Source organism: Drosophila yakuba, chromosome 3L (genome assembly GCF_016746365.2).
Source record: "Drosophila yakuba strain Tai18E2 chromosome 3L, Prin_Dyak_Tai18E2_2.1, whole genome shotgun sequence".
In the NCBI taxonomy this organism is placed as follows: Eukaryota; Metazoa; Arthropoda; class Insecta; order Diptera; family Drosophilidae; genus Drosophila; species Drosophila yakuba.
The window spans coordinates 7,610,033-7,635,136 of NC_052529.2; the positions used below are offsets into that span (position 1 = coordinate 7,610,033).

General features: G+C 41.8%; 4 protein-coding genes across 4 annotated transcripts; 1 reads left to right on the forward strand and 3 right to left on the reverse strand.

Moving 5' to 3' along the window:
- Positions 1–46: 46 nt before the first annotated feature.
- Positions 47–7,942, reverse strand: LOC6533251 (G protein alpha i subunit). Its single transcript, XM_002093941.4, has 5 exons — positions 7,398–7,942; positions 1,314–1,785; positions 1,148–1,242; positions 896–1,084; positions 47–836 (listed from the first exon to the last, which is right to left on the reverse strand). The coding sequence occupies exons 1-5, from the start codon at positions 7,516–7,518 to the stop codon at positions 646–648; spliced, it is 1,068 nt and encodes a 355-aa protein (XP_002093977.1). The 5' UTR covers positions 7,519–7,942; the 3' UTR covers positions 47–645.
- Positions 7,943–11,291: 3,349 nt separating this feature from the next.
- LOC6533253 lies at positions 11,292–11,932 on the reverse strand. Its single transcript, XM_043207054.1, has 2 exons — positions 11,765–11,932; positions 11,292–11,679 (listed from the first exon to the last, which is right to left on the reverse strand). Exon 1 carries the CDS (start codon positions 11,930–11,932, stop codon positions 11,765–11,767), a length of 168 nt encoding a protein of 55 aa, XP_043062989.1. The 3' UTR covers positions 11,292–11,679.
- LOC26534739 lies at positions 11,921–12,449 on the reverse strand. The gene is made up of 2 exons (XM_015194378.3): positions 12,179–12,449; positions 11,921–12,125 (listed from the first exon to the last, which is right to left on the reverse strand). Exons 1-2 carry the CDS (start codon positions 12,336–12,338, stop codon positions 12,037–12,039), a joined length of 249 nt encoding a protein of 82 aa, XP_015049864.1. The 5' UTR covers positions 12,339–12,449; the 3' UTR covers positions 11,921–12,036.
- Positions 12,450–19,092: 6,643 nt separating this feature from the next.
- On the forward strand, positions 19,093–23,558 carry LOC6533254 (forkhead box protein biniou). The gene is made up of 4 exons (XM_002093944.3): positions 19,093–20,245; positions 21,608–21,884; positions 21,948–22,359; positions 23,073–23,558. The coding sequence occupies exons 1-4, from the start codon at positions 19,161–19,163 to the stop codon at positions 23,396–23,398; spliced, it is 2,100 nt and encodes a 699-aa protein (XP_002093980.1). The 5' UTR covers positions 19,093–19,160; the 3' UTR covers positions 23,399–23,558.
- Positions 23,559–25,104: the final 1,546 nt, after the last annotated feature.

Genomic DNA, 25,104 nt, shown 5'->3' on the forward strand with positions numbered 1-25,104 from the left:
AAGCACGCAGAATGATGGGCACCATTGGCAGCATTAAAGTTCGTGGTTATTTTGTATAAATGGTCTTTTATTTAGGCTATTACTAAACATATTAGTAAGTTTACTAGTTACATGTTAGGGCTTACAACTCCAGGCCTTAGGTTCACCTTAACTAACGCTGTCAAGCTCTTGGCAAAAAATAAACGTCCCGAAAATGGCCAAGTCCAAGGAGACACCTCTACAAATATCCGGATGTTCCCCTTGGTCGCCGCCATTAGCACGCGAAACTTAACTAAATTCCAAGGAGAGCCGATCGGGTTGAGGGTTTAGGATGTACAAAACCCATCGGCTGTCCTTTGTCGAACTTTACATTTGTGTTAGGCTAATGTTTAAATTAGTTAACTTATAGGTGCAATTTAATGGACACGGTTAACTAAATTGCAGTTGGTTAATTTGTTCCGCGACTACTGGCAACCAAATCGGTTATTAAAATTACGTGTGTCAAGCATGTAACGCATTTAAAACATATATGGAGCATACGATTGCGCATATGCAGAGCGTAAATGTATCGAGTTCTTAGCGTTTAATGGAAATGTTTATGCGCGTTTTCCTTTAATACTACGACGCCAGCTAAATAATGATGATCTCTTATGATCCGCAGCCCTCTTAGAATAAGCCAATTTGTTTCAGATTGTTCTTGATGATCACATCGGTGACGGCATCGAAGACGAACTTCACGTTGTTCGTATCCGTGGCGCAGGTGAGATGCGTGTAGATCTCCTTTTGGTCTTTTCGCTTGTTGAGATTTTCAAACTTCATGCGAATGTAGTTGGCCGCCTCCTCGAAGGTGTTGGTTCCTAGTAAAAATATATGTTGTTAGTTAAATATTTAATTGTTTCTTACATTCGTATGTTACCTGTGTACTCTGGGAAGCATATCGTCAGCGGAGATCTCTTTATCTTCTCCTCGAACAGATCCTTCTTGTTGAGGAACAGTATTATGGAGGTTTCCACAAACCACTTGGAGTTGCAGATGGAGTCAAAGAGCTTCAGGGATTCAATCATGCGATTCATCTCTTCGTCCTCGGCCAAAACTAAATCGTAACCTAACAAAATAAAATGCATTCCAGTGATGAATTGTCATACTTTGCTAAGAATATGAGACCTACCTGATAACGCAACGCAGAAGATTATGGCCGTAACGCCCTCGAAGCAATGAATCCACTTTTTGCGCTCCGATCGCTGGCCGCCCACGTCAAAAAGTCTGAAGCGAAAACATAACCATTAGAATCGAATCAAAATAAACCGGAAGTGGCCAATTAATGGCAAACTCACTTGAAGTGCAGCTGCTTGCAGGAGAAGTGTGTCTCGATGATGCCAGTGGTCTTCACCCGCGTGCGTAGCACATCCTGCTGGGTGGGTATGTAGTTCGGTTGCGCGATGCGGTCCAGCGAGTTCAGATAGTAACCCGCCGAGTCATTCAGCTGATATTCGCGGGATCGGGCGAAGCTCTGCTGTACACCTCCGTCTGCCCAGAGTTTCTTCATCAGGAGAACGATCTCGGGCAGCAGGATGCCCTCGTCGGCGGCCGAGGCGTGTGTGAAGAACTGGCGGGCAATGTCCGTCCGTCCCGGATCGGCAAACTCGATCTTTAGGCGCCCCATGGCCCGGATGATCACCATCAGACTCTGCACTGTGTTGCTGAAGACCACGCGACGGTACTCCTCGCATTCCTCCTGCGAGTAGCCCGTGTCATGGATGATCTTCATCTGTTTCACAATCGTCGACTTGCCCGACTCGCCGGCTCCTGCGAAAGGAATTAAACAATGTTTATCAGTAAAGGTTACTATTTAAGTTTATAATGTAAGTGTATTAAATTTCTTTCCAAGAATATTTGTAATTACTATGAAGTTCAGGGCGTAAAACCGAATGAATCGCCACTTGGATTCGTGAGGAGGGGTTTTTAAGTATCAATGGGGCACGGAAGAGGAATTTATGAATGGAATGATCGAGAAAAGTTGCTCAATTGCGGGCTCAAAAGGTCAAAGCAGCGGCTGGTTTACGCTTAATTGCGCTGGTCAAGTTGAGAAATGAATGAATGTCGTATTTCGATACAAATAAAATGAATACCCAATAGAGGTCAATAGTATTCGATGGCACATCATGTAATATGAAGATTATTAAGGTAAATATATTACCCATTAATACATGTATTTTCTATGTGTAATCTTCCATAATTTATTGGTTTTCAAACTGCCTGGTCAGCTCAGTCAGTGTCCATTCCCTTACATTTGAATGCATGGCCATTGGCCAAGCCCTGGAGTTCGTTGAACCAGCCATCAGTTCTCAAAAGTTATCAAAGGCGGTGGAAATGGCGGAGAAAATGAACTGGGCATAATTTCATTCGCCGAGTGCCTTCAATTGTAAAATGAGACCTGACCCGCGAGCGTTAATAAACAAACACGGCTTCGTCTGGCCAGTTTATTATGTATGTATATTATCTGCTGCGTCGAATGATAAAAAAAAATATATGAAATATAATCGCATTACGTGCTCGCCAGTTTCCCTTTTCGTTTAAAAACTACAGAAGCTGAAATGGCAGAGAAAATGGGCAAATACAAAAATTGGCAACTCCGCCGCTCCAAGTTATACGTCTATTTCGGTTATCTATAGCTATGGCCATATCTTTAGGTATATATGTACATATACATATGTATGTATGTATATACGAGATGTTGGGACATTGCAACAATGGCACATTAAGCTGAGTTTTTGCTGCAGTTGGTAGCAGTTGGGTCCATTCCCAGCCACCGGATGATTAGGTAATTGCCAAAGCCAAGCCTGCGACTATACTTTCACTTTTCTCCCCTCTTTCAGGGCCTCGGTACTTGCACTGAAACTATAATTGTTTTTACTATTCGTTCATATATCAATCACCCAGGGTTGGAAGTTCCCTGCGGCTCATTTAAGAAAGTGATTAAGTAAATGCAACATTTTGGAATATTTCGACTTTAAGATCACCTGAGAAAAATCACTGAAAAGCACTTTAATGCTTGGCTATGCTGATAACAAAATGCAGGCTCTAGTTATAAGTGTCACACAGGGTTAGAATAAGGTCCACCTTAATAGTAAAGTGCGTGCAACTATTACATCTACTACTAATACATATTGTACTAAAATGGTTATATATATTCTGTCAGATATTTTTAAGAATTTCATTCCAACCAATCGCGCACAATGCGTGCTAATTTTGGCATAAACAATACCAGAGCGAAAGAGACGGATGCAGAGTGCAGATAATAGATAATAATAGGCAAACAACGGTCGCCACATAATGATGAAATTGACAGATTTGAATACGAATATGGACATTAGGCGATGTTCAAACTTGCCACCGTGTGGAAAAAAGCAGCAAACAAAGCAATCCACCAAATGAGCGGCGGAAAAAGGTCAATTTAATAATAATAATACTAACAAAATGCGCAAGAGTGTGTGTGCGTGTGTATTGGTGTGTTAGTGTGGCTGGGCCTTCATTTATCAATGCACCGTTAGCTGTGCCATAACAAGCCGCGCGTCAGCGCGTGCGAGCGAGAGGCCAGGCTAGAGGGCTAGAGCGAGAAGGGGTCAGAACAACGGCGGTACGCACAAAGCCGCGTTTACAAGCTCATTATCATCATCGCGATCGCCACGACCAAACGGTATTATAATTAACATCATTAAACAGTGAACAGCGGCGAAAAGAGAATCGGTGGAGAATGTTGGGAATCTCTCGATTCTATTGATATGTTTTCATTTAGCTATAGAAGTTTTATGATGAAAATAACATAAGTTGTATTGTTGTAATTAGAAAATATTTTTAGAATTTGTCAGAAAAAGTGCTTGCAAGTTGTGACATTTCCAATTCAGAGTGGCCAGCGCTCAATTGCATTCTGATGTTTTTGGTGTGGCATTCATTTTACATATTATATTTTTAGAGTTACATATCTTGTAGATACTAAATTTTGAACATATTTAACATTATGTAAAGAAACTGAATGATTGTTTCATTGCCACTTATCATTTGAACTTTAGCTTATAAAAAAAACAGCAAATCTAAAACCGGGTGCACTTTCCACTGTATTGCTTACTAACTTTCCCGGCTGTGTGCAACGTAGTGCAACATCCAATTGGCCAAATGATCGTTAGAATATTCATTGGAAGTGGTGACTAAGGCCGCTCCACGCGATGAGCTAAAAGGGGGAGGTGAGGAAGAACAATAGCTATAGACAGCGAGAGGAGAATCGTAAGAAAGTGTTTGCGCCATGAGTAATCAGTTAAATGGCGCCTGGTCGCGGCTATCGAAGTGGGAAATGTGTTAATCAGCGGGGAGCGTGAAATTGACCGGACCCACCGAAAAAGTAAACAATTAAATCCGATGAAATGGGGCTCCACCAGAAACGGAAGCCCCCACCCAGTGACTTTCACACAGATCATTCGATTATCGGGGAATTTCTTATATAAATTATTGAACCATATAGCATATAGCATATATATGGAGCACAGGGCTGTTCGAAATTGATGTATAAGGTCGCTCGCTTGGCGATAATTTTGATAAGGCCAATGATACTTTCAGCGTGCCAAAGTGTTTGTGAGTAAGTTCTTAAATAATTGTAGATTAAGTTGCTGTGTGTTGACAGTCGTCGGGGTTTCGATTTTGATATTGGTGCGCCAGCAGCATGACACTATTTTGTTTATACATTCGCTTTTTTCTTCGCTTTTTTTTTTACAGATATCCAAGCTGCTTACTCATGCCACCAAATGGAATTCCGTGGCTCTCGCAATTCTCTCAGTGCAAATATCATGATAATAATGCAATAACTCACAATCTTTGCCCTTAAATGAGGAGTATGTCTTGCGCTTGTGAACGGGTGAAAAGCGAAGAAATTCAGCAGAAAGTTTCAGCTTTTCAATTGAATGGCGTGCGGCAAAGGAAACAAAAAGGGGCGTGGCAGCAGCAGCATAGTGTAATATAAATTGAGTGCCAGCTGAGCAGCTTTATTAAATCTACACAATAAGCGCAGCGTTGGGGGCTGGCAATTCCGATTCCAATTTGAGCAAGTAGTCGCGCTACACGCGGAGAAATAACTTGCAAGTTCCACAAAGAAAAGGAATATTTTAACAAATTTCTTTGTGGCATTGTGAGAATATATAGCTAAGAACACAAAGATTCTAATGAAAAATCAGAACTGCACAATTTTTATTACTAAGAGTGTTTATGAACGAAATAAGCAAAAATGTTGTATACAGATGTCTAAACTTTGTAGTGAAAAACTATCATATTTTATACTTTTTTCTGAGAATTAACTTTGACTTTGTATTTCTCTCCGTGTAGCAGTGCCAGCTGCATTTGGTGGCGGGGCCATTTATTTGCGCTAATATCGTTCACCCCACTTGAAATGTCAGCGAGCAAACAACAAAGCAGCAGCAACAACATCAGCCAATTACTCAGCTTGAAGACTCGAAGAGAGAGAGGTGGGGAGAAGAGAAGCGAGTGCTCGGCTCAGAGATCAGAGATCGGTTTTCATCATGATCCAGAAATTACAGAACTCACGCCCCACACACAAGGTGCAAACAATTAAATCAAGTGCAGTGGCAGCGGGAAAGTTGGGCTAAATTCTAAGATGCAACTGCTGCAAGCTGTTTTCTCGTCTATGTAAACCTGGTCCAATTTACACTGGTCAACAAAACAGCTGGGCTAGTGAAAGATTATGGGGGAGATTTTAGCGCTCAATGCGGGGATGAAAACTGTAGAACTTTCCGGCACCTTTCTGCTGGCATTTTCCAAACCGGTTTTCAGGGTTTTCTTTGAGACAAACAATTTTCCTTATTATTTTTCAGCTTGCAAGTACAGTGGTTACTGGCAAACGGCACTGTGCAAGGTGCAGTGTGTTTATATGATAGATATATTTCACAGTGCAAATGAAAAATACACCTGGTAAAAAATCTTTTATTTCAGTACTTGATTTACACTTTTATAGTATAATTTTCTAATGTGCATCATTTTTCTGTAACTTTTAGTAAGTAATACTCATATATCATTTGTACTCATTGAAATGACAATTGTTCTTGCAGTATTACATAGAATTGAATTAAAAGATCATTAAATTGAATTGTGATAGCCAATCTGTGCTGTACTTTTCAGCCTGCCACTTGTTGCCTTAGGCATGTTGGCCCGCTTCATTGGTAAGTCAGCCACAAATCAGGTGGAGGAAAAGCTCAGCTGCATTGTTTTTCGCAAGTGAATGGCAATGAAATGAAAAGTACACACGCAGACGGTGAAATATTATCGCTCCCATATGCCGTGCATTTAAATCGCTCGGTGGAAATTAAATTGCAGAAGGTTGCAACGCGGCGCCGCATTCAGTTTCACTGCATTTGCCGCAGAGGTCGGGTCACCATATACCATATACATACAGTTATATATGTGCTTACATATATATAAGTACCATATAAGTATGTTTGAGCACATGTATAAGCGATACGATGGCGCCTTGTCGCTTGAATGGTTTTTCCTGCAAAGTAAAAACCGCCGCACTATCGGCACCACCAACTGCATATCAACAAACATGTTTCCATTGCGGCGATTCGATTCAATCCACTTGTTGGATCGATCCAAAAGATCTGAAAAGATCGTGTACCGCATACGGAGAATTGAGAATCCACAGCCAAACCAACATTTGGTTTCAATTTACGTTCAACTCCCTTATCGCCAACGAATTATTGGACACAGACATTGCATAATGCACGATCTACATACGAACAGATGGATTTGTTTAGACCTATAAACATGGCTTTTCCCAGATAAACAGAGCTGTTTGGAGTCTCATTACTCCATTACATACATCTTTGTAGTCAAAATAGTGAATATTTTAGGATTGACGTTTCGATTTACAGTAAACTCTTAGCTAGCATAAGGTGCATTGTTTAGTAATTAATTAGTTGAGTAATAAGAATTTTTCAATATATATGTCTTTAATTTAAGCAAATAGTTACTTTTCTAGTAACTTTAGTATACAAAGCTCAAATAAACAAAATTGTTATTTAAGTATGACTAATTCAATTTGCAATATACTGCGGTTCTGCTTTATAATTTGTTTCGCGGCCTTCCATTATGGGGATTTCCCCACTGGAAAAGCCGGCAAAATCCTTGCCAAAACTCACCACAGCCGAGAAGATAAGAAAAGGAAAGGAATGAAAAGAAACGGAACCCAGCGGAAACCCACCCCGCCCAAGCCAAAAGCAATCGAAAAATGAGGTCAGAGCGCGAATTTCAGCACATTTCACTCGGCAAACAAGGGGATTCGCGAAAGGGGGGAAATACAAATACCGGAATACTACAGAGGTGGAGAGGTGAATAGGTGAAATGCAAGAGGAACGCACCCAGCAGCAGCAGTTTCACCTCCGAGGCGGCCCTTTCGCCCTCCGCCCGCAAGACGCGATCGATGTTCTTGGACCGCTCGATGGCCTCCTTATCGCGTGCTGTACTCACGGCACAACCCATATTCGCTGGATGTCTTTAGCGCTCGGCGATCGCAATGCTTTTACCGCGTTTTATGGTACTTCTATGTACTTTCCGCACTCTTCACTCGCGATTTTTCCACCAAATTTCGAGATGCGTCTGCGCGTCGTCGGCTGTACACTTTTTTTTTTGTTTCGCTTTTTTTGTGTGCGTTTCCACCTCTCTTCCTTTCACACGAACACACCACACATGCGCAGGGCACGCACGCAAACACACACACACTCGCGCACAGGTTCGAAACGTTTTTTGGGTGTTTTTTAAATATATTAGCCCGTTTGCATTGCTGTTTGTCACGCTTGTTGCTGCAGCGGCAGAGCCGTTTTAATATTCTTTTGTCGCTTAAATTCGCTTATCCGCTGATTTTGCTGTGCGCAATATGATTCACTTCGCGTCGGATTGGTGTGACCGTTGCTTGAAGTTCACAGATCGTTTGCCCGCTGGCGTTAGTGCATTCAGCACGATCGTGCATGTGGCAACGCTGCCGGGTGTGCTACTCTGCTTGCAGCGATGTGGCAGCACCGGCTGGGTGTGTAACTTCGCTAGAATCTGTCTTAGGCAATTGTGACGTCACTCCTGGGCGGCAAATTTCAAATTAATTTAATTAAACTACACGCATTTTTATTATCGAAACTTTGTATGTTGAAGTTTCTGAATTTCGCTTAAATGATCATGTTTCTTCTGGTCACTCGTGAGTCAGACATGCATAATGCATAACTTGCCCTTTGCCTCTTGCACTTTTGTTTGTTGTTATAGCGCTTTAAGTGTAAATAAACATAGCCGAAAATATGATGTTGTTCTGAAATGCAGGCGATCGGCATTCCCCACCACTTCCCCGTCCCCCTATCCCACTGCAATGTGCACGCAGGCCGCTGGTGAAAAAGTTCTCAGGGCCCTGGCATAAATAATATTTGCCTTTTGGGACAAATCCGTTCTCGATTTGAATTCCAAATGTCTGCAGTTGCAAGCGGTGCGGGTACAGTGAAGCTCCTTTGTCACAAACCAGCAATATTTATGATCATTTAAGATTATTAAGAAGTAAGTTTTCGAAAAGTTCTTTAACATAACTACTTAAAACTGAATTGAGTTTCTATTTATTTAATATTCTTTTAATTAATAATACTACTTTCCATAATATACTAATGTTAAGATAAGACATATATTATTAGCAAATTAGCAAATTTTAATGAAAAGAAGCTCCTCTGTTTTTCCCCAAATCGAAGATATTAAAAGAACCTATTTTGTGATTAATCTAAACAAAAAGCTGCAAAGATGCAGGGAGACGAGGATGCGGATGCGGATGAGGATGGGGTCGCAGTGCAAAAGTTTTGCCGCCGCCGGAGGACGTCACATGTGGCCCCCATCCCCCAAGAACCCCAACCTCCACCCCTCCCCCCAATTGCCATGAAAATAAAGGCCATCAACGGGTCATGATTTACACATGTTTACACGCAACGTGCGGCATTTGTCGAGGGTTGAGTCAGGGGGGAAGGGGGGTGGGGGTGGTGATGAGAATAGGGGGGATCGGGAGCTGCTGTCTCATGAATGAATGATCATTTGTGCTATCCAACAAACAGCCTGCAACCTCTGTAATTTATCGTAAAAAGCACAAGCTAGAGAAATATGGATTTCTGCGGTTTTCCGCGCAAGTGAGAGCGAGACAGCAATGTAGGCACTGTGGGTGGTCCCGCTACCCATCTCTGTCGCACTCGCTGACTGCGAATGCGGCGCACGCTGCAACATTGCTGTTGTTGCTGTAGTAGTAGTTGTTGTTGTAGCTTGCAGTGTTGTTGTTGCAGGCGGGATCGGAATTGGAATCCCGAACTGTTTGCTGATGCCAACAAATTTGACGAATGTCGGCATCATTTCATCCAAAACTTCAATCGCCATCGGGAAAACGAAGAAGAAGAGGAGGAGGAGGAAGGAAGGGAGGGGAAGGAGAACCAAAAACAACAAGCTGCCTGGAAACTAGCGGCTGGAAGGAGGAAGAGGAGGGAAGTGGTGAGGAGGGGAGGGGAGGAGCAATTACAAGGATGGGCAAGGCCTTGAAATAGATATACCGTTAGCAGCCAGCCCACACATACCATGCACTGAGAGAAAATAGCACAAGCTTTAGATGTGATTCATATGAAATATTAAGAATTTGGAATTAAGGGTATTGCCAATAGCTCAAAATAATAATAATAAAATAGCTCAAAATACTCTAGCTTTTAAATAATAATATTAAATATTAAAATCACAGTAAGTATTTTATAAAAATATTGCTATATGGGATTGCAAGTGTAAGAAAATTTAAAAAGTGTTAAAAAGCTAATATTACTAGTTTTATAAGTGTGAGGAATTTTAAAAATATTAAAAGCTATTACTACTAGTTTTATAAGTGTCCATAGTAAACTAACTAGTTAATTGCTCTTTAAACATTTTTTAAATCCCTATAAAAGGTGTTATTCTTTCTCTCAGTGCATGCGTGCTGCGTTTGGCACATGTGTTGCAGCACTGGGCAAACTCAAGATTTGAGAAGATTAATTTCCCCGATAATTCGAGAGGCTGGAAAATGTAGTTTCGGACGAAATCTTTCGCTGGCCGTTGAAAGGTGGAACAGACAGGCGGGAAAAGCCCGCACTTTCCACCAAAATCACCCCTTCAATCTGCAGTCAAGTGAAGTTGCAGTCTGCAGTCTGCGTTTAAAGGGTATTGATGGATTCTTTAGGCGTCGATCATCGGATTGATTTCCCATTGAATTTCGGCACTTTCTCAAAAGACGTCTGGAAGCGAGAAGTGGAGAAAATGAATCGATCGGAAAGGTGGAATGGAAAGGGTTTAAATTGAAGACTGCTAGTTATAAGTAGTGAAAATAGTTTAATTATAGGAAAAATGCCCAATATTGTATGTACATATATTCTACGGAATGGAAAACTTCCGTGCGGTTTCTTTCCGCCAAAAGTTTCCAGCCATCAATTGTCCTGCTAGGAATTGACTAATAAAATAGATTTATGTTTGATACATAGTATTTCCATAGCCAAGCTAACATGAAAGCTACCACAGACCCCAAGTAACCCCAATTATTCAATAAATTGCGCCGATTTGCCAACGAAATGAGGCCGCAGAATCATAAAACCAGAGCGAATAATCTCTTCGACTAAAATAAGGCGCAGCGATTTGTTTACACTGCGCCAAAGTAATAATTACCCAAAAAAAACACAGAACAACATATATTACAGCGATTCATGCGATCAATCGCAGCCCAAGGCAACAAAAAAAATATATAAATAAATGAATTGAGCTGGGGAAAATAGTATGCCAACTATTGAACCGACAAGTGTGACTATGTCGGGGGTTATACATACATTTGTTTACATTCCGCAAAGGAAAAGCCGAAAATATAGATCTTACATGGCCATACGGTTGCAACCTGCGTGCATAGAAAAGGGGAAAGGGGGGGAAATTTGGTACGCGGCAGGAAACAAAAGTCGCTGGCAATGCAATTGAATAGCCATAAAAATGGGAAGAACCCAGAAATCGGGCCATAAGTAGTCGCCCACTCTCGGATGTTTGGGATTTATTGGTTGCCCTGGGCTTCTGGATTCCGGCTCATCTTTGTCATGCATCTGTGGTTCGGAAAATTGTGTCGGAAAATGGGAAAATCGCAGTTTGAGCACTGCAACGCAACTACGGTTGCTGCAACGTGGGAGCTTTTAAGCACCTGCCAGCTGATGTTGTCCAGTTTTCCCCCGAATTAATGATACTCATACTCTTAGTTCAGTGAGAAACGATTGCTTTTATCTAACAATTGTGTTCGCTTAAAATTTTGATACGTTCCGCTGGTCAATGCTGTCCTTCCTCACCTCCCCTTTGGCCATCGAATGGAACGCCTGGCATTTTAGACATCGTAAACCCGTCCAGCATCTATGGAAATGGTGTTATATCACTATATCACTTGTCTAACTCTGGGCATCGCCTGTTCTTCCACAGCTATTTTTGCCCGATTTTAGTTGATGCTTTATGGCTTTATAATGTCTATGCACGTTCCGTTTTATGAGCTGCCCGTAAAATGGACCCGATTCATCTCAGGCCCCCGGCAGCAATATGGTAATTTGTTGGCCATTCTATGATCTTCAATGGGTAGGGATAGCTGTAGACTGCAGACTGTAACACGAGATAATAAATATGTTTGAAAATTTCAGAAGCTATACTACAACTTATAATGTAATTATATTAAAGAACTTCTCACCTAAGACCGCTTAGATTCCTCCTGCTCCTGGTCCACATGCTTCTCCTCCTTGCCGAAGGACTCGCACTTCTCCAGCAGCTTGCTGAAGAGTCCCTTTTCATTTTCCACCGCCGTTTGGCGGCGCAGGATCAGCAAAGTTCTGCGGCACTGCAGCAAAAGTCGGGACATCTTTTTGAACTTTAAATTTTATTTAAATTTATTTATGTGAGCCAAGGCAGCTTGAATCTTGTTGCAAGGCTTGCTACAATTTTAAAATCTTAATTCATGCTCTGTTAATTTTTCTTGCAATCATCCTTTGATGATTTGGACTTGTCTGAGCCGCCGGGCTTGTTTTTGCAACGTGGCGAAGTGGGAACAATGGCTATGTGGAAAATGCTAGGATTAACCGGATACTTTAAATGGCAATTTACCCACTTCTGCCACAGAGATCCTTCTTCTTCTTGTCTTTCCCCTTTTTGGAGTCGCCACCCTTGCAAGAATCCTTGCCCGAATCTTTCGAAGATTTGGACATTAGACGCGGGCCGAAAACGCCCTCACTCAGTTTCAAGAGCGCAAAGTTGCGAATTTTGAACATTTTTTAACTGAATTTTATTTACGAAGTTACGAATCACAAAAATTTTTTAACTTAGTGTCCAAATTGTGTGCTGAACTAAGTTTTGTTTGCGTTAGTTTCAAAAGCTACTGCGATTTCACACAGCATACGACTTGAATATGAAAAGCCAACCCTTTTCCTGCTGCCAAATTGTACGGGTTAAAAACAACTATCTTTAGGCCTGAATTTTATGCTGAATGTGGGTAAAAATCTATTATTGAAGTGACACATGGAATTGAGGCGCTGCTCAATTGCTTGGTTTGCATTTTTTGTTGTTTTGGGTTTCGGTTACGGTTGCAATTACAAGCCAAGAGTGTTCAGTACCCCGTGGCTACCGCTTCCAAAATCGAAACTCAAGTGGCGACCACACATTTGCCACGAACCTCGGCTTTCGTCGGGGAAAAGCGGGCGAGCTGGAAAAGCGGGGAAAAACGAGGCAAACGCCGTGGCGGCGCCACGTCAAAATATTTGTCGTCAGCGCCTCAATTGCTTCGATTTATGGTGCGGATAATTAGGCGACTGCTGCGTCAGGATGTCGCCGTTGATTAAAATGAGACAAAAAAAGGGAATTTTTCTGTTTTTGGACAACGCCATAAACACTTGAACATGATCTTAGTTGGGGGTTTTAATCTCCTTCAACGGTTCACTAATGATCTGCGGCTGATGTCGTGTCAAGAAATTTGACTTTGATTTATTGCTACGTGGGTTAATTGTATGAAAGGGTAGAGCATTGCTGCGTTGGGTTAATTGTATGAAAGGGTAGAGCATTGCTACGTGGGTTAATTGTATGACAGGGTAGAGAATTGCAGCGAATGTGAAAAATCCTTCAACCGATCTGTATCGATCACTAGTTATTTCGTGGGCTGATTTTACCTTCGGCACATGAAAAACATTTAAGCAAATAGTTTCGGCATTCGACTGTCAGGCGGTGGAAAAAACACCAACACCCATGACATTTCAATGTTGAGCAAGCGAACTTTTTTCTGCCGCGTGTATCCGTGTATATTTTTAAACCCACAGGTGCGCTGCCCTCGAAGGCCAAAAGATGGAGATGCGTAAAAAACGCGTCTACAAAAGCCCAGGAAGAACAAAGCGAACGACACGGAAGAATTGGTGGGTGGATGGGGGTGGAGAAGACTGGGGAAGAGTGGCGAAGATTGGAGCAGAGCGGAGGACCATTGACGACAATGGGCGTCAAATGAAACGAAACAGATGCCGCCAGCCAATTGGATGGCGATCTGCAGATACAAGATACAAAATCCCAAGATCGAGATCATCATCGATTGGGGATTGGGAACGAGTTGAAGACTAAAGACTGAACACTGAAGACTGAACACTGAAGACTGAGCACTGAAGACTGAGCACTGAAGACTGTAGATCAGCCATTTTGGCAAGGGTGCTTAAGCGGGAAGATTAATTACTGCCAACGTTGCGGAATCGATCGATCGGCTGATGAAAAGCGAGTAAATCCCCGCGTTCAGATGCTCAATTTCAATTTGAATTTCAATTTCGATTTCAATTTCAGCTTCCTGTTCTGTGAGTCAACGCATTTTAAGTACCGGCCATTAAACTAAAAGCTAAACAACACCAGCCCAAGTGAAGAATCGGATGCGATCGGTTTTTCGGGCATCCGAAGTGCTTTTCTTCTCCTCTTTTTTTTTTTCCTTTTTTCTTTTTGGGTCTTTTCCACAGTAATTTGTAGAATTCTCTTTGCGTTTCGTTGCCTTTTCTTCTTTTGCTCTCTTTGTCTTAATTTTTGTACATTTGGCGCAATTATTGCGCACCAAATGGATCGCCAGTCTATAAATTGTTCGATTTTATTGCGCCAGCTTCGACAGTTGAATGGCGCAAAGCGCCAAATGTGAGAATGGAGAAGGAGGCGTCTCTGAACTTTTACTGCGTCTGTCCATAGTCTGTAGTTTGGCATAGTTTGGCAATGGCATCGTTGCGATGGAAAAGCAGGCGATTCTTGGCCATCTTGCGCAACGCAAGGCGCCCATCTTGAATTTTCACAGCGGCCAAGGTGTTTATGGCCAACTGAAGTGCCAAAGTGTGGCAATCGTTGGTCACAACAGGAGGCGAGAGCCAAAACTGCAATTAACCGAATTGCTACAGCACAAAATGGAAATATATTCGGTGTAAAGAACAAAAAAAATCTTACATTTTCGTATAGCAAAACTAATTCCACGCGCTTTGCGTTCTTGAAAATAAATGAAAATATAGAAATAGCTTATTTATTTCTAATATTTGTACAGTATTGTATTTATAAACAACATTATTTAATATTTTATGGTTTTGCTTGGCACAATTGATATCTTCTTCTTTTGATCGAATTAAACCATTTCCATTTCCGTTTCCGCTTACTGCTGGCCATAATATTTTGGCCAACTTTTCTGTTTAGTTTCCCGTGCTAATTTCCCTTCCTATTTACACATCTTCGCAATTACATTAGCCATCCATTCCTTTGAGTTTACCTTTTTGAACTTTGGGCAATCGTTTTCAGTGTTTATGCCACTCAAGTTTTGTCAACCGCAGTGGCCCAAACAAGATCGAATCCACTTAAAGCGAAATGCTCGCATTTAATGGGAAATAAAACGTGGAAATTCATAAATATTTACAAACACATAATTACAGTCGTGGGAAAGAACAATAACAACTTAAATGCTGGCTGGTTAAAAACAAAAAAAAATGAGCAAATAACGCGCTGTTTGTGTATTTGATTTTGGTTTTTGGCCACAACACGTGATCCTAATCAAGATGGTGATAAACAAAAACTGGATCAAATCGCATTCACAGTCGTTTTCGAGTAAGATCTAGGCAGCAAATTGCACAGCGAACACAGAATGTAAATATTTAAACAAAGTCTTGGCCAACTGAGAATTTGGGCGAGGGGCAGCAGCGGAGTTTAACTAGACGGCATAATTTTCGGGTCGAAAACTCTATGTAAATATTATGGAAATTCATTCGACTTTTTCCTATCCCCAATCCTCCATCCCCTAGCCACATCCACTATCAGCCTGATTCCATTTGATTATTTATGGGTGGACTGTTTAATAAGCCAGGAGGATTTGGCTTAGGTGCAATTGTTTGCTTTCACCAGTTGTTGTAGGTCAGTGTGCAAAAACAAAAATCTCAATCCGAATGCGGCTTCTTCTTGTATACAAAAGTTGGTGGTTCGATTGCGATGTGTTTAGAGTGAAGCGTTTAATTGTTAAATGTTTATTAAAACTACAGTTTAAACAATGCCTGAGATGGGCATCGCATCATCCAGGAGCATCAATGGGTTCGCCTGGGATACGAATAGAAGATCGCCGATCAGCCGGCTCAACGCGTCGTATACATAATTTTGTTTACAAACACCCATAATAGTAAACAATTTTCGGCCATTTAATAACATTAACATTAAAATTAAAAGCAAAACAAGAAGCACGCCTTTCGTCTATGCCAAACTTATCTTTATTATGATTATCTGAACTTGAAAACTGGCACAACAATGTGGAATGGAATCGTCTGATGACGACTTTTGTTTGGGAATTCCCTTGCCAGTGTTTATGAATCCGTATTATGACCCACAAGAAGAGCTCGCTCTCGCAGCTTATGGTGCATTGAAAGTCCATTGACCAAGTTAAAATGGCTAAGATCCACTGCAGTTGCTGTTGGCTCAGTTAAGATGCACATGACGCATGATACATTTGCTGTGTGGGTGGTCGTTGCATTTTGGTCGGACACTGGCTATTAATAAGCGGCCATAAAGACAAGATGTCGCACCGGGAAATGCAAAAATAAAATCATTGCAGCGAAAATCATTTTGGAAGCATTTCTTGGCAAACATTTTTCTGCAACGGCTACTGTCAAATATGCCATACGAATCTTTGATCAAATTTTCAGTAAATATTCTGTGGGCAGTAAATTTAAATTTTGGGTGGAAAATGTAAATGAAATATTCAGATTGTTGAAGAATATATGTGAGGTTTATATTTTTTAGAAATCTGTTACTGTACGAATTTTGAAAAAAACCAACGAATGAAATTCAAACATTGTAGAGCAGTATTATCACCTTTTTGGCCACATTTTATTAGCGCCATAAAACTTATGCCAAGCCAATAAATCATTAAGGATTTCTGGATTTTGTAAATGAACGTCGTGCATAGTCGGACATAACTTTTCCGATTCTGGGAATCCATCGCCAAACAAAGCAATTAATTAATTTGCCGCCATTTCAGGGTCTGTGAGCTATTGGTGGGGCCTGCTTAATTTATTCCTCACTCGCTGAAAAATTCCTGAATCTGCACAAAACAAAAACAGCGTGCCAAACGAACAACGAACGAAAAACAAAAAACAAAAAAAATGAAAAAAACGATTAAGAAGAAGTAATAATAATCAAAAGTAAAATTAATTTATGGCCTCCAAACCGCAGAAGCCGCAGGAAAAATGGCCATCGGTGAGAAATATCTGTATGCCCGATTGGAAATTACTAAAGACGGCGGAATTCGGAAAAGCCGAATGGGCGATGGAAATGGTGGAAATTCGCGGAAAATGGCGAGTGGCTTGATATGCGGGCGGGCTACAAAAGTGGCGGATGGAATTAAAATATCTTTCAGGCCGCGTTCGCAAGACAGCCAAAAAAATAAAAATAAAAAAAACAGAAAAAAAAAGTAACCTAGCGAGCGGAATTTTCTCTCCTTCGATTTTCTCAATCAATGCCCGATGCCGTCGACAAATAGAATTTCCTGAAATGTAAACAAAACTCCGCCCCCGTGTGTCCCCTCCACGGAATGTATCTGTATCTGTGCGCGCCCCTGTGTATCTCGTATCTTGTTTTGGGGCACCGAGCACCGAATTGAATCGTTGCCACGGCGACAGCGGCGGCGAGAGCGAGCCCGCGATAGCGCCCGAGCGAGAGGGAGCGATGGGGAGCGGCGTCGCCATCGTCTCCGTTCAGGGGCGCAGTCAAGGGGGATCTTTCTGGGGGCGTTCTTATTAGGTTTTGGAGCTACTTAGAGATAGGTAAAGATGTATTTAAATTTGGTGTGTCAAAACTCTTGGAATTTAATTATAATCGTTAAACCAAAAAATAATTCAAACCATTAAATATAAAACTTAGCAAATGAACTGCGAAATATTAAAAGCAGCGAAAAGTTTTTGATTATAATTTATAAATAATTATTATATATTTACTATATAATATATACATATATGCTAGTTTATTAGCCTTTAGTTCATAGATAAATCGTATTTGATGAATGTTTTAAGATTATAAGACAATATAATTTTGAAACACAGTTTTATAATACATGTATTAAAATTTTCATAATATACATACGTATTAATATTTGTAGCTTAATTTTTTTTTATTTATTATTTATTTTTATAGATATCCCCCCATGCTGCGCCCATGTTTCCATCACCGTCACGGTCGTCTTGCTGCCAACGAGTCGGCGTAGTGCTGACAGCAATGGCGGCACTCAGGGGTGCTGCTAAACGGTCCGCTCTCCGGCGGCCTACCGCTCCCCCCACCCACCTCCGCCGGTTCCACATGGGCATACCCATACTCATACCCATACCCATACCCGTGCCCGTGCCCATTCCCGTGGCCATACCCATTTTGGTCCGGATCCGTGCCAGGCAACGACTAAATCAATTAACAGCTCGTTTCGAAATCCGAACGCCGCCTCCAGCAACGGCAGCTTCCTTTTTTCCGCCGAATATGTTAATGCATTTGCGGCTAATTGCGGGCTTCGATCTTCGATCTTCGAGGATCTTTCTCTGTTTTTCGACTATTTATTAACTGTTGACTGGCCGGAGGGGGGAGGGGTTGAAGGCTGTGCACCCCCCTCAGCGGGGACTCAATCGCAATTCAAATTCGCATCGGAAACAATAACGATAATGAGTCAGTAATGTGTGGGTTCCGTTCGCGATCTTTGTGGGGTCAGAATGAATTTTTCAACTTTGAACCATATATTGGAACTATACGCAGATGCCAGGTTTATCATATAAGCACTTTAAAGTGCCAAATGGAAATTGCTAAATAATATATTGTATATATTTCAAGTTTATATATTAGCCTTGAATTAGAGGGAACTACTACTAAGTATTTGAAATAGAAAGCATGCATTTGATTTTATTTTTCTTGATACCAAGTAATGGGTATCTCGACTTTCCCTTGATTCCCGTCTAGGTTACCCAGATATCTGGATACCTGGCATTCCAAAGATCCGTCATCCAAACGTACTCCAATAACCGCAGTTCCCAAGTCACAGAACTGAATTCTATATGTTTTGCCTTTTGCTCGACTCTCCGAGGAAAACCCTGGGAAAACGAGCCAATTGGCGGCGTGAAAACAAAGAGCATGGCCCAAAACATATATGTTCATAGTACATATGGAGAATCCGAGAGAGAAAAAGAGAGAAGAGAATCGAGCGATTTGCGTAAGGCGTGGGCGTACTAAAAAAAGAATTCCGGCCGATAGCAACTCAAGTGGATCGCATCGAATGGGATCGGGATCGTGATCGTGGTCGTGCTTCCAGGAGCGATCTGCCAGCGGTTTCAGTCGAGCGAGAATAGCCAAGCGGTGCGGTCTTTCAGTGGTTATAGAAAAAGAAAGAAACTCCGCCGGAAAGAATTGCGCGTAATTTCGTACAGATTTAGTGCAAACTATTTCAAAGAGAAATATCAATACAAAAAATATTTGTAAAATATTTTGTAATATTTGTAAAATATTTCTAAAATATTTGTAATATTTGTAAAATATTTCTAAAATATTTTGTAATATTTGTTGTTGAAAACTAAAGAAGCCCAGTGAAAATGATCAAGAGTGAAGAGGTCGCAGATCGCTCGGTTATGACGATGGATCAGCTGGGTGGCTACTACCACGATCACCGCGCCCATCCCCCCTTCAGCCACCCACATGCGCACACCCACAACCACACACACAACCACACACACAGCCACCCGCACAGTCACACCCATAGTGGGCATCTATATAGAGCAGGGAATCTACTGAGCAGTGGCAATTACCAGGCAATGGGTGGTGGAGAATCACCCACGGAGTTGATCGATGAAAAGCCGAATATCGGCTACATGGAGCTCAAGCATTATATGGAAGTAACGCCCACTGCCACGCCCGTTTCGGCCGCCCAGCACTACAGCCTCAGTGCGCTGCACAGCATGGCCACACCGCCGGCCTCCTCCAGTCCCATACCTCCGTATGGCGTTCTAATGACTGCCCATTCGGCGGGATCCGCTTCGCCGCAATCGAACTCGAAGACGCCCACGGATTTGGCGCAGGATCTGCAGTATGTGAGCTCCAGCACAGCCGCCAAGGTGCAGCCATTGCAGGTGCAGCTGCAGCCGCTGAACCATCAGTACGCGTCCACCATTAAGTACTGCTCCAACAACACCATACTCAGTGCGAACGACTACCAATTGCTGACCAGCCAGGACCAGGTGGAGCAACAGCATCCACCGCCGCCGCCGTCGTCGTCGCAGCAGCAGGTGCCATCCAGCCAGCAGCTCCAGCACTCACCAGGCGGCGCCTACATGCCGCGGATCACCACATCGCCGTCGCAGGTGATCAGCAATGCGCACGGCATGAATGTGCTCAACTACTCCAGTTCAAGTTCCTCGCCAGCCAAGTCGCTCAACGGCTCGGAGTGCTCGCCAATCAGCCAGAATCCGCTGGAGAACAAGGGCGCGGGATCAGCGGCTGGTGGCACTGGTGCTTCCAGCAACCAGGATGCGCCCAGCACTCCGGATACCACCAAGAAGTCGGGCACCCGGCGGCCCGAGAAACCAGCGCTCAGCTATATCAATATGATTGGACATGCGATCAAGGAGTCGCCCACTGGGAAACTAACGCTCTCGGAGATTTACGCCTATTTGCAGAAAAGGTAATTATTATAAGTCATGGATGCGGAATTAAATTAGTTCTAATTGAGTCTATTAAATATGTAAAAAAGGTCGCTTCAAAATTAAGTCTACTAAATATCTAAGACAGTAAAAAGGTCACTTCAAAAATGAGTCTTTTACATAACTAAGAGAGTGAAAAGATAATTTCAAAAATGAGTCTATTAAATAAGTAAAATAGTGGACAGGTCACTCGGAGATATTTATTAAATATTAAAATATATAAATGGTAAAAAAGTAACTTCAAAAATTAGTATTTTAAATATTTAAATAATATCTAAATATCTGGTCGCTCCAAATTCAGTCTATTATATAAGTAAAATATTGAAGAGGTTACTTAATAATGGAGTCTATTGAATATGTAAAAATGTGAAAAGGTCACTTCAAAAATTAGTCTTTTAAATATCTAAAAAAGGTTAAAAGTTTTCTTCAAAATAGATATCCAAGATAAGGACCGAATTCCTATACAATTTCGAATCAGTGAAGTTGCAATACTGTCATAGAGTAGTTGTTGTCATAGTTAAAGTTTGTATATATTTAGGCCAAGAAAGAAAGCTGATTGTATATACGTATCTGTACATATGTTAAAGTAATTAAACTATAAAGTATGTTATGGTATAATAAGGAATATTAGGGAATGAAAACTATTTTTTACACTAGTAAAGTCCATTACCCATTCCTTAAGTTAGCCCAAAATGTTTCCGTACCAAACTGAAACTCACAGTTTCTTTAAAATCCAATCGATCTTCAGAATGGTGGCGGCATCTCAGTGGCGGAGCCAATTGGCGATATCGACACTCCGGCATATACGGATATCAATACCAGTGACTGCGATCCGTGTCGGGCTACAACAAATATGTGTCGCTCTGCCTTATTTATGGGCATCCGATTCTATTTAGCCAACTCGACTTGCCTGCCGCATGCGCATCCTTCAGAATATCTCATATTTCGCTTTCGCGACGCTTGTTTGGATTTCGATTTCGGCGACGAGACGGAGCTCCAATCCACTTGAGCTTTAAGGGTGCAGGGGCGGGGTCGGAAATGAAAGGGGGAGGGGATTCCAAATGCGTGAGAGGCTTTTAAGCTGACATCGTTTATTTGTTTGACACCACACTCTGATCCCCACACCCCCCGTTCCAGCGCCAAAAGAAAAATTTAATCGAGTCTCGCAGGCTCAGTAAAATAAATAAACGCTTGATTATCAATTTTCGCTTGATTTTAAGCACCAAGACAAAGACAAGCATAATGATGCGCCCTTAATACCCTCTTAAATTCTTGTTATTAAGTACACGTCGTAATGTAGGTGCTCCATATGCAGTTGTTAAAAATCTTTTGTATCCTTGCAGCTACGAATTCTTTCGAGGACCCTACGTGGGCTGGAAGAACTCGGTGCGCCACAATCTCAGCCTGAACGAGTGCTTCAAGAAGCTGCCCAAGGGCATGGGCGTGGGCAAGCCGGGCAAGGGTAACTACTGGACCATCGACGAGAACTCGGCGCATCTCTTCGAGGACGAGGGCAGCCTGAGGCGCCGACCACGCGGCTATCGTTCCAAGATCAAGGTGAAGCCCTATGCCGGCCATGCCAATGGCTACTACGCCGGCAGCTATGCCGATGCGGGAATGGTAAGTTCACTCGATTGCCTTGCTCATTAAGATCATATCATAACTATACTCTTTTGCCACCAGGACAATGGCAACTATTACGCCTCGCCCGCCTTCGCCAGCTACGATTACGGCGCAGCTGGAGCGAGCAGCGTGTCACCAGCTGGTGGTCAAGGATTCGCCGATCCCTGGAACGCCCATGCCGCCCACAGTGGCTCCTCGACGGTGGGCGTGGGCATGGGCGTGGGCGTGGGCCCACTGCCCCAGTACACGAACATATCCTGCCTGGCAGCAGCAGGCGGCAATCTGAATGGCTCGGCCACCACGCCCCCGCTGGCCCACTCCACCCTGGGCATGGCCCCATCATCGCTCCCACCCTCAAGTTCGCCAGTGAGCCTGGGAGCGGCGGCGTCGCTTCAAAGCGACTATGCGCCAACCGCGAGTCTCGTGGCAGCGGGCTACTCCTATGCAACAAGTGCCGCCAGCCTGGACAACGGTAAGTGACGAGGGTCGCGCTACACAGCGAGAAATTATAGCTGAAATGAAATCGCACACCAATATTAGGTTTATGAAAAAAGGTTTCTTGTGAATATCAATCGTATCTTGAGGAAAGCTAGGAAATAATTTATAGAATAATGTCTAAAGTTAGTAGGGAAATAATTTGTATAAATTCTAGCTAAATATTTTTAAGTTCTCGTGTGAGTGTTCTATTACCTAAAATATATTAGTAATTTTCCAAAGCTGTAAACTGTTGATATCTGAATGCAAAGAATATGCTTAAAACAACTCAATTCTGTGGGCATACATGGAAAAAATCTATTTAATATTTTTAAAATTCTAACTAGTACTTGTAGATAAATTACCTAATATTTCGCGCAGTGTGGCCACTTGAAGGGCCCGTTCGGAGCTGCGAAGGGGGATCGCAATGTTCCTGGGTGTTCGCGTCAATCAGGGTAATTTAATTGCTGACGGTTCACATCTCGAATTACGCAGGCCGGTGGGCGGGGTTGTGGGGGGTGTGGGTGCAGCACCGACATATGGTAATCTATGCCGCACTCGATCGACTCCCTTTTATTTTCTTATATTTTTTTTGTGTTGTTTTTATAGTTGCCGCCGACGTCGCGGCGCAGTGTGAATTTTAGCGCTTGTCCATTAAACGAGAACAGCCAGTTTAATCGGTTTTCCTCTCAATTTGAATTCTATCCACAGGCCTCCGCTCGATTTCGCTGCAGCAACTGCCCGGCTTATCCAGCATCCAGCATGCCCAGGCTCAGGCCCAGGCACAGGCACATCACCATCACCATCAGCACCACTCGAGCCATGGAGGAAGCCATCCGGGCCATGGTTCGATGCACCAGAACCACGGCACATCGTCCATGACGCCGCCGCCATCGCAGTCCGGTGGCAGCCATGTGATCGATCATTCGCCCATTGATCGCAAGCCGGTTTACCTGCCGCCCATCACCCCGCCCCCCACCTCGGTGGCTCTGAATGGGGGCGGCGGCTACTACGAGGGCCTCAAGTACGCCAATTAGCCATTCCCCCGAAAATTGGAATGGCGTGCATCAATATTACCTCAAAGGACACATTAATCACGTTTAATTAGGCTCTAAGTAGTGGCGGAGAAGAAGTAGTTGCATAGTGCATAGAAGGGAAAATATAAATGAAAATATATATATATACATACAAATAGAAATAAACAGAAATTATTTATAAAAAAGACAAACGGCGCTGCGAAGTTTTACACATCATTTCAATTCGGGTTTTCAAAGTGGATACAAATGAATCATATAAGTTATGAAAGGTGGATTCATACATGTTTGACTTATAAACTAACCTATTAAAGGAAAACTTTTTAAAGATGTTGAATGGTATTATTTGCAAAATTTAGTTATTTTATACCATATTAAATAAAAGGTTTTTGACCAATTACATGGAGTAATATTTAATTCTCATCGAAATCATATTTTATTGTTTAAAAATTTTATTTTCTTTATATTTAATAAGGATTTTAAAGGATTTAACCAAGTTATTACAGTTTGAGGGTGACTGTTAAATACAATTTAAAGAGGAATAATAAAACCTCTACAAAAGTTCTTCAAGGTGCAAAGCACCTTAGCTAATTTTCGAACCAGTTTTTGGCGCCATCTGTGGGTTGATGTCAAATACTGTTTCCTTTTCAGTTTCGAAACCTACTTTATTTCGTTGCATACTTATTATGCCTTTTCAAATATATATAGGTTGGGAATCTTTAAAAAACCCTATATTAATTTCCCTCATTTCGAACGCCATCTATGTGACAGAAGGTGGTGTAAATATGAAAAATAAAAGGTACAAAAGACGAATTCGAAAGACGAAAGTCGAACTTTAGCAATGGGAACACTTTTGCAATGCTAAACATTTTTATTTCGATTGGCTTTAGATTTTCTAGTATTTTGTGAAAAACGGTTCAGTGACACCTAGATTTTAGGACAAGCAAATATTGAATATAAACAATAAAATGTTGATGGATAAACTTAAAATGCAAATTATCAATTGACTTAATAAGGCAAATGAATTGTATTATTTTAACCGATGCGAATCCAGTCTAATACTAATCAGCAGAATCAACTTTTTTAGCACATATTAGGCGCTTTAATACGGCGCTATAAACGGTCAACAAATAATAAACTGGGCTAATAAAAGTGTTCAGCTGGTTTAGAAATTCCCAGAAAGAAACGGCGAAATTTTATTGGTGATTATACGTTTAGAATGTATTTAGTTAAATATGAGTCTGCAAACATATGAGCATAACAGTCTTCTTTTGTTAAAAAAAACATCGAAACTATAAAATTCGCTTGATCAGGACTTGAAGCGGAAATATAGGTTTCGTAGAGCTAAACCAATATGCAATCGGATCGGTTTCTTATCTGTTTCTTTAAATGCAAATAAGCTTCAACTTACGATGATTAAAGTCAAGGCAAATCAGGTCGTTATTTATGTAAATTGGCCATGTTTCAATTCGAATATGGAATTTTCGGGTCATTTATTCTAGAACTGTGGATATCTACAGATGGTGTCTAAAACGAGGAATGCGAAGTGCGAATCAAAAGATCCGATAAAATGTTTTAAACCAGGTTTCGCCAGTATAATAAAAAACACTTAAAAAGATCGATGATTTAGATTAAGGGTTTTAAGAAGCCGTTTGATTTCGAGACTAATTGAAAAATCAGCTTCGTCATTACTAAATGCAATGATTCTA

What these genes read in the sequence shown, in the direction of transcription:
- LOC6533251 (XM_002093941.4), bottom strand. Translation starts at nt 7,518, where the DNA reads ATGGGTTGTGCCGTGAGTACAGCACGCGATAAGGAGGCCATCGAGCGG. An exon ending in CTTCTGCGTTGCGTTATCAG is followed by an intron (nt 1,085 to 1,147) that starts GTAGGTCTCATA and finishes TTATTTTGTTAG; the next exon opens with GTTACGATTTAGTTTTGGCC. An exon ending in ATGCTTCCCAGAGTACACAG is followed by an intron (nt 837 to 895) that starts GTAACATACGAA and finishes TATTTTTACTAG; the next exon opens with GAACCAACACCTTCGAGGAG.
- LOC6533253 (XM_043207054.1), bottom strand. Translation starts at nt 11,932, where the DNA reads ATGTCCCGACTTTTGCTGCAGTGCCGCAGAACTTTGCTGATCCTGCGC.
- LOC26534739 (XM_015194378.3), bottom strand. Translation starts at nt 12,338, where the DNA reads ATGTTCAAAATTCGCAACTTTGCGCTCTTGAAACTGAGTGAGGGCGTT. An exon ending in GAAGGATCTCTGTGGCAGAA is followed by an intron (nt 12,126 to 12,178) that starts GTGGGTAAATTG and finishes TTTTCCACATAG; the next exon opens with CCATTGTTCCCACTTCGCCA.
- LOC6533254 (XM_002093944.3), top strand. Translation starts at nt 19,161, where the DNA reads ATGATCAAGAGTGAAGAGGTCGCAGATCGCTCGGTTATGACGATGGAT. An exon ending in TACGCCTATTTGCAGAAAAG is followed by an intron (nt 20,246 to 21,607) that starts GTAATTATTATA and finishes GTATCCTTGCAG; the next exon opens with CTACGAATTCTTTCGAGGAC. An exon ending in TGCCGCCAGCCTGGACAACG is followed by an intron (nt 22,360 to 23,072) that starts GTAAGTGACGAG and finishes TTCTATCCACAG; the next exon opens with GCCTCCGCTCGATTTCGCTG.